Source organism: Conger conger, chromosome 16 (genome assembly GCF_963514075.1).
Source record: "Conger conger chromosome 16, fConCon1.1, whole genome shotgun sequence".
Classification (NCBI taxonomy): domain Eukaryota; kingdom Metazoa; phylum Chordata; class Actinopteri; order Anguilliformes; family Congridae; genus Conger; species Conger conger.
This window is the reverse complement of record NC_083775.1, coordinates 10,547,576-10,555,998: the sequence shown is the minus strand read 5'-3', so window position 1 is coordinate 10,555,998 and position 8,423 is coordinate 10,547,576. Positions and strand designations below refer to the sequence as shown.

The following is an 8,423-nucleotide window of genomic DNA, read 5'->3' as shown; positions in this document are numbered from 1 at the left end:
GAGGGGGTTACGGGTCATTTAGACGGGGTAACAGGTCCTTTAGAGGGGATTACAGGTCTTTTAGACGGGTTACAGGTCCTTTAGAGGGGGTTACAGGTCAATTAGGTGTGTTAAAGGGGGTTACAGGTCCTTTAAAGGGGGCTACAGGTCCTTTAAAGGGGGTTACAGGTCCTTTAAAGGGGGCTACAGGTGTTTTAAAGGGGGTTACAGGTCCTTTAAAGGGGGTTACAGGTGTTTTAAAGGGGGTTACAGGTCCTTTAAAGGGGGTTACAGGTGTTTTAAAGGGGGTTACAGGTCCTTTAAAGGGGGTTACAGGTGTTTTAAAGGGGGTTACAGGTCCTTTAAAGGGGGTTACAGGTGTTTTAAAGGGGGTTACAGGTCCTTTAAAGGGGGTTACAGGTGTTTCAGAGGAAGTTACCCCCCCTCCCCTGCTCACTGCTGTGGTCACTTCTGTTGTGACTGCAAACAGCAGGACACGACGAACACGCCCACATCCACACACACTCCCAATAGGGGCCCACACAGACACGCATAATACACATAACACAGCGCATCCGATGCACTCAAATCTCAAGCCGGGTTACAGATGGATGGGGGGGGGAGAGATGCTGAGAGAGAGACAGAGAGAGCTGAAGGCAGAGATAGATAAAGAGGGCCAGAGAGAGATAGGGGATAGAGTGAACAATAGATCACATTACGGTGGCAGAAGAGTCCATAAAATGAGAACGAGTCCGTCTCAACACGGGGGCACTAAAGCCCGACAGCTCCCAGGGCTGCAGTCATAACCATCCACGCGCTGAAAAGCGCGCGCCTCAGCAGAGCTCCTTTAGCATGCGAATTAAAATGAGAGGCAGCGTGATTGACAGGCACATGTGATGTGACCGACGCTTACCGTGCTGAGAGGCCAGCGTCTGCCCCAGCCCTGGCACCGCGTCCAACAGCTTCCCCACAAACGTGAAGGTCGGCAGGAACCCGCGAACGCCGGCCTGCTCGCAGAGCTGGAGAACCGAGAGCCAGAATAAGAAAAGTGGACGATACAGGAAAGTGAGGAGGTGGGAGGGAGAGGGGGACAGAGATATAAAGGGAGGGGGCCAGAAAGAGAAAGGGATAGAAGAGGGAAAAGGGCAATAAAGTAGGGGGAGAATGAGGGAGAGAGAAGGGGGGGGGGGGGGAGAGAGAACGCTTTATTATTTTTATTTCCACTGTATTTATTGAAGGGTGTGTGCGGTGGACCCACACCAGCATGCCGAGTTTGACTGACAGGCCGTCGGTGGCCGGTGTGTACATGTGCCACACAGACACAAAGAGAGGCGTGAATGCGCTGATGGGATCAACCCTGTTTTTCACCGCCGGGGGCCCCCGGCCCAGCAGAGTGCCTTCCCCCCCCCCCCCCCCCCCCCGAAGGCGAGCGCCAGGCACTGACAGACGCGCTGTTTACCAAACACGTGGGCCTCGCCTCGCAGTTACACAACTGCTATTTACACTGGATTCACGCCGCTCTCTCGGGCCGTCCGTCACCAGCCTGCTCCGCCGCCGGGGGAGGACGGCAAACAACGGGTGACAGCGCGGGGCGTAGTTTAGGGGTCAGTTCCGTTTAAACTCGAGTCAACTGAAATTTAATACGGAGAAAAGTCACCACCGAGAACATCGTGGCCGTCAGTGAGCTTCCTGGATCGACTGAACGGAGATGGGGCCAGCGGGGCTGGCCACAAACTCTGCTGTAAAGCGCAAACAAAGAAAAGAATAAACTGTAAGAGGTACAGGAAAAACTCTTTACTTTACACCATGCTGGTCAGCGGGGGAAGTTTTTAACATCACGCCATTGCCATTTTGGAGTTCAGGCCTGGTTTTTGCCTTTTTTTTTGCCGTTCTGTTTCTCTGTAAAGCGTCTCTGTGACATTATTATACAAATAAAATTGACTTGATCAGATTGGCTCACCTGGGTGTGTATCTCCTGCAGCACACAATGGACAAACTTCTCATTCTGCAGCTCCAGTAACAACTGCACCAACACTGAAATACACACACACACACACACCCACGTTTAACAAGAGCAACCGTGCTAGATCTGACGACATCCTCAGACCAGAGAATAACGAGGAAGTACCACGAAAGCACTAAGTTAACTACAGTACGCTGGCCAAAAACCAAAGTGCATACTACATACTTACAGATTACCTCCATAAATACCCCAAGAGAAATGCAGAACCATTAAAAACGGCATAACCTGAACAAGGTAAAAGTGTTAGGGGGTGGCAGCGGGCTCAGCGATATGTCGTTCCAGTTATAATGCAGTTCTTTGGTCTGTGGGCTAAAAAACCTGCTTTTTTACGCTCTTACAAAGACCCAATTTTATCCATGAGGCATCAACACTACAGGCGCGTATCTCTTCCCACCTTCAAGCGCAAACTGAAGAAGCACCTCTTCAAGCAGCACCTCTACCCGTCCCTCCCTACCTCCCTGTGAACCTTAATTGTTGTCTTTCTGTGATTTACTTTCTGCGTGTCAGTATTTTTAGTTTGGCTAGGTAAGCAGTGTTTGGCTAGTTCAGGGGTTTGTCCATACATTTGCCTGTTGCGGTTTGAAGAGAAAAAACAACAACAACAACAAATGGGCCCTGGTCCTTATCTTTGTTGTGCAGGTAGCAGTAGAAATTGTACTTCCCTCTATAGGGTCTTTCAGCACACTTATCCCTGGTTATGGGTATGGACTTTGTTGTACGTCGCTCTGGATAAGAGCGTCTGCCAAATGCCATTAATGTCATGTAATGTAACGTAGAGGCGTGATGTCCCCTCCCCAGCCTCACCTTGGGCGGTCTGCTCCAGGGTAACCTCGTCCTTCACGGTATGGAGCATTCCTAGGGAGTTTGGGGGGTGGGCTGTTAGTGGCAGGGTGAGCAGGGACTTTGCACTGTTTTCCATTTTCACAGTTCAGTCTCTCTGGATCCACGCACGGAAATTTCCCTCCCTGCCATTAGACGGCTTTGACTGAAGCCAGAATTATGAGCAGGCTGTCAACTAAATGTTTTCTTTTCTGTAGGGATTCTGTTTTTTTATGCCAATTTCTTTTTTTCTTTTCTTTTTTAAACATAAAAGCTCTATATTGCCAACAAATGCATCTTTCTTATACTTGGTACATGAATGTGTGTAGGCGTTTTTGTGTGTATGTGAGAATGTACCCTTATTGTGAATTATGTGTTTTTGTGTTTACTAACCCACCTGCCTCTGCACGTGTGTGGGGGTGGGTGCATGTTTCTCTGGTCAAGTCCCAGTCTGTATTTCTGCTGCTAATTTATTAACTGCAACTAAAGTGCTTCACTTGGTCACAAGATCTGATGAATTAATGAAGGATGAAGTAAGTTAATTGCATGGTGGGTTCAACTGCGGTAGAAATTCATGATTGGGGGCATAAATTAAACATTGCATTAGTTAAGAATTGCATAATTAAATTTAATACTCATTTGAATAAATATCTCTTCTCAATCAAGAGATACCTGTGCAGGCCAGAATATTCCAGAAGATTTATAGAGAAATAAAGTCTGTACACCGTGAATACAGCTCCCAAATAATCATGACGTTATTTTACATTACATTATATAAACGGCATGAGGCAGAGGCTCTGATCGAGAGCGACATACAGTTGATTAGACTAAGCGGGAGACAATCCTCCCCTGGAGCAATGCAGGGTTAAGGGCCTTGCTCAAGGGCCCAACGGCTGAGCGGATCTTATTGCGGCTACACCGGGATTAGAACCACCGACCTTGCGTGTCTCAGTCATTTACCTTCACCACTACGCTACAGGCCGACCTTTAATTATACAATATTTTAGTTTCTTTTCGTGCTGTATTTTCTCAATATATTATCGCCTACTTGGGAGCTATGAATGTGGCGTCCAGACTTTATCACTATTGCCTCCATTAGCCCAGTTAAGGCGTCAGTGCACTTGTGGCCTGCGAATGTCTCTTACCCAGTAAGGAGGCGATAAAATGGAGGCAGACCCGGTGATCCTGCAGGAGCACATCTTTAAGGACGCCCGGACTTCTTTTCAGCACCCCACAAACACTGATCAGGGCCCCAGACTTCCTCACCGACTGAGAAAGGCACACAGCCAAATGCGCTTTTCGTGACGTGTGTGCCAAGACGGTCTAATATAAACATTACTGCGCAAATACACGTCGAGGAACAGCTAATGAGTGACGTGCAGACATATCAGAATCCTGCAGGTAAACAGCGGGTCAGTTACTTACTCTGCCGCATATAATGACATCTTATCGCTGTGTCGACAGTCATTGATGGGTAGGTTTAATCTTAGATGCGAGCAATTTGAGAACCTCGAGGCAAATACCATTACTTCGGAGAATGTGAAGTGAAAATAAATAGCAAATGTCGCAGTCTTTGATATGACACTGCTGGTGTCTGTTTTTCTCACCGACACCTCGTCGCTCTCCATCATTTCAATGGCGCATGCCACGCAGAGCTCGGAGCAGCTGGCCGCTGGGCCCAGGCGCCGAAGCCACCGCGGATCGTGTCTGTAGTGAATCTTCTCGTAAACAACGTTCAGGCTCGACATTTTGTCTGTTATGTAACTAATTAGTGGCCGTCCTCTTTGACACACACCAAACACCTCCAAAGACACGAAATGTATCTTCTTTGTTTCGTGACAAGTGTAGCATAAACTACTACACAGCAACATTAACTATAAGCTACTTAAATAGCTATAGGTTAACGGTATACAGCCTATATACGGTACCACTACCATCAAAATTCAGACGACGCTTAGGCGCTTTATGGTGATAATAGCTAGCTTGCTAAAAATAACCGATAGTCAATCTCAACTCCCCGGTTAATCCGCACCTGAACTGTCTTGTCTGTTGAACGATTCCCGGGCAAATTGTCTGTTATGCTAAACTGAATAGTTTGCTCAGACACAGAGCGATACTGTTAGTTAAAGGCTAACAAACCTGTAGAAAGAGGCTAAAATTAAATAGACGAAAGAGTATCTTCTAATGAACTACCCTATCTCTGGGCTAGCTAACGGCGCGATGATTACAGCAAACCATCGAACTCGTCTTTCCGTACAAGCTCGTGTCCGTGAGTGCAAGCTGTCAGTCAAAACTATTTGGCGCCATTGTTAAGCAAGACGAGTGAATACAGACCATAGGTTTTTTTGAGAAATTATTTTATTTGTTTACGCAGGCCAAGCTGCGAAGCATTGTTATAGATGGCAATGTGCACAATAAAATATAACTGTGGAAAATAATAATGTGTTTCTCTGGCTGTTGCGGCTACTTGTGTGTCCATGTTTTTTCTGGTAGGCCAATTTTAAGGTGCTTGTTTTTAATCAGGGTTTTGGTACATTGAGTGACAAAATGTTTTGCATGCATTCTGTGAGCATGTGGGTATTCATTCTGCTTTCTGGCCATGCATCTGGATCTGAGCCTGCTCTGTCAAAGGTCACAGTTTGCATATCCCCATGGCAACAACTTTTTTGCTTGGCCCTCCTCTGCTGATTGCCCCAGGAAGAGTGGATTTCTGTCACCACCACAGCAAGCAGCTTAAAACACACACACACACACACACACACACACACACACACACACACACACACACACACCAGGGGAATTAACAGCATTAGGGAGGAAGGAAAAACATGTTTCAATCATTCATCATCTTCATCTTTAACATGGCAGCCAGGGGGAAGGTAGCAAGCATCTTTTTGGTTTAATGGGCAACAAAATAAAGAAGCCTGGAATGGCTACTGGGGAGAAAGGAGAGGCCAGTATGGAGTCTATCCAGTATGGACTCTAAGGAGATCTCAAGCCTTTCTGTGGGCTGTAGTCCTTTTCTGGTTTGTCCAGCATACTGTGCTCTGATTGGACAACGCCATTGAACTCATCGCAATTTAATTACAAAGGCAAGAACAAAAAAAATCATTCTGACATGCTTGTCAGCCACAAACACCACATTGGTTGTCTTCCACCGTGTCACACTAAACAGAAAAAAAAAAAAAAGGTTGTCATCCCCAACTCCCCATGGCTGTTTGGTCGAGCCATTATCCAGCTAATATTTTGTACCAGAGCACAATGACCATGTCCTACCAGGGAAACGAACCTGCAACCTTAACAAGACCAGTTCCCTAACTACACTCCCACCATTTAAAATGCAGCATTATTCAAATGATGTAGACAAACAAATCAGCCAGCCAAATTATCTGTTAAAATATTCACATTGCGTGTCATCAAGTCTTTCAACCAGGCCTGCCACACCACAGTCTGAAAGAGTGTTTTGGTTGGACTGGTGGATTAAAAGTATGCCAGGTTGTCAGTATTGAAAAAAAAATCTTATTGCACTGTAACTGAAATCAATTCACACTTCAGGCACTTGCAATGGGTCTGTTATTACAAAATATACTTTGTTTCTGTGGCAATGAGAAAAAAAAGCCAGTGTTCTATGCAATTCATATTTTATGACTTTAACAGCGTTTGAAAAACCCCAACCTTTTAGAAGCTTAATCAAAATCATGTATCAGCAATCATTTTTTTATATTCATAATTTTAATCCATATTGTGGGATTACTTGCTACTTCCTGAGTTTTTAAAAAATGTATTTAATGTTTTATCAGCTTTAATCTTTGCTTAGCAATTGAAACCACATCCTGTGGGTATTGTTTGCTGGCTGTGGGGCTCGGTGTGTATGGTCGGTGAGCATGCGTGCGTGCGCGCATGTATAACCTCACCACGGCGTTGACATACATGGGGGTTGATGCATGGTTGTATATAAAGGCTCGCTTTTCCGGAGCACAGAATGAGTTGTGTCACAGGCCCACACCGATGCTCGCTCATTGTGACACTTCCTGTCCTAACAGCAGTTGACAGCAATTACCCAGACAGGAAGCAGTGCTGTGGTGACCTTCAGAAAGCCTGTTTCAGTTGCAACATGTCGAGCGGGGCGAAAACAGCATTGTTAGAATAACAACAAACAAGATAGAAACGTATCCTTCGACATTGCACAACACGACCCTGTGATAGGGGAGGAATGAAAAGAAGGTGAATGTGAACAGACACTGGTTCCACAAACTTCTAAAGTAATTGAAAGACTGGTTGCATTAGAGAGGTCAGTTGTACCATAGCAACCGAAAAATTATAAAGATACATACTGGACACGTGCAGTCTTTACAAATTGAACAAGTTGTTATAGTTACAGTTTTGAAATCAGGATTTAAAATCCCCATCAAACACTAATCTTTCCACCCTTTCAACAGGTAAGCCATAATGCAAGTGCATTCCCTGAGAATGGTAGATTTTCTGTCTGGTAAATCCTCAATTCAATTATCAAAATAAAATAAATATCTTGCAAGTCCCCATCAGTGAACTTTAATTTACCTGTAATGAGCAAATTAGGCGGCACGGATGGTGCAGTGGGTAGCACTGCCGCCTCACAGCAAGGAGGTCCTGGGTTCGAATCCCCGTCGGCCGGGGCCTCTCTGTGTGGAGTTTGCATGTTCTCCCCGTGTCTGCGTGGGTTTCCTCCGGGGACTCCGGTTTCCTCCCACAGTCCAAAGACATGCAGGTTAGGCTGATTGGAGAGTCTAAATTGCCCATAAGTATGAGTGTATGAGTGTGTGAGTGAATGGTGTGTGTGCCCTGCGATGGACTGGCGACCTGTCCAGGGTGTATTCCTGCCTTTCGCCCAATGTATGCTGGGATAGGCTCCAGCCCCCTGCGACCCTGTTCAGGATAAGCAGGTTCAGATAATGGATGGATGGATGGATGAGCAAATTAATATTTTCATAAAGGCTTGCAATGAACTAGTCTTTCAGTTCATTCGCAGTTCTTTCTCACTCCCAGTACATAATGATACGATTATGAGCATAAGATTTTTTGAAGAATTTCAGGCAAGTTTATTTCAGGCTGAATACAAAATGTATTTTCAAAAGTTATAGATGTCATGTCCATGTTGTCACCTTTCTGTGGTGTCTGACTCATTTAAGCAGGTCTCAGTGCAGCTAAACCAGCTGTGCAGCAGACATCCCCCACAAGAAAAACAAGCATCCATCCCAATGTATCATTGAATTTCTCAAGGTTTGCATATTCACTTTCCAGTTAAACTAGGCCTTAAGACCCCAGTAAATGGCAACTCTAAAACATAAATGATAACTCTAAAACATAAACTATTGATCTTATTTTCAGAGCAATAAGCCTCTTTACTGCATCTTGGTTTCACTCAAGGAACCTTTGTCACTTTGGTTTACTAAAAGTGACACGCTGGTTGGATAATTAACCAGTTGTTCCCTGTCTCTATGGCAGGTGTATGCATTCCCGATCAGGTGAGCACGGCTTTTCACTCAGGCCATGGGTGCAGGGGCTCCGTCAGCTCTCAATTTCCGTTCATTTATCTGCGCCCCCTGTTCCATTTAGATACAGT

At 45.6% G+C, this 8,423-nt stretch overlaps 1 protein-coding gene across 1 annotated transcript in view; it reads right to left on the bottom strand.

The window, feature by feature from the left end:
* LOC133114035 (meiosis inhibitor protein 1-like) overlaps nucleotides 1-4,569 on the bottom strand; it is a 30,568-nt gene extending 25,999 nt beyond the window's left edge. Inside the window, exons 1-5 of the mRNA XM_061223230.1 lie at nucleotides 4,429-4,569; nucleotides 3,967-4,090; nucleotides 2,807-2,857; nucleotides 1,940-2,013; nucleotides 893-998 (exon numbers count right to left, since the gene is read on the bottom strand). Of these exons, the coding sequence (XP_061079214.1) occupies nucleotides 893-998; nucleotides 1,940-2,013; nucleotides 2,807-2,857; nucleotides 3,967-4,090; nucleotides 4,429-4,569 (496 nt within the window). The remainder of the gene's footprint in view (nucleotides 1-892; nucleotides 999-1,939; nucleotides 2,014-2,806; nucleotides 2,858-3,966; nucleotides 4,091-4,428) is intronic.
* Nucleotides 4,570-8,423: the final 3,854 nt, after the last annotated feature.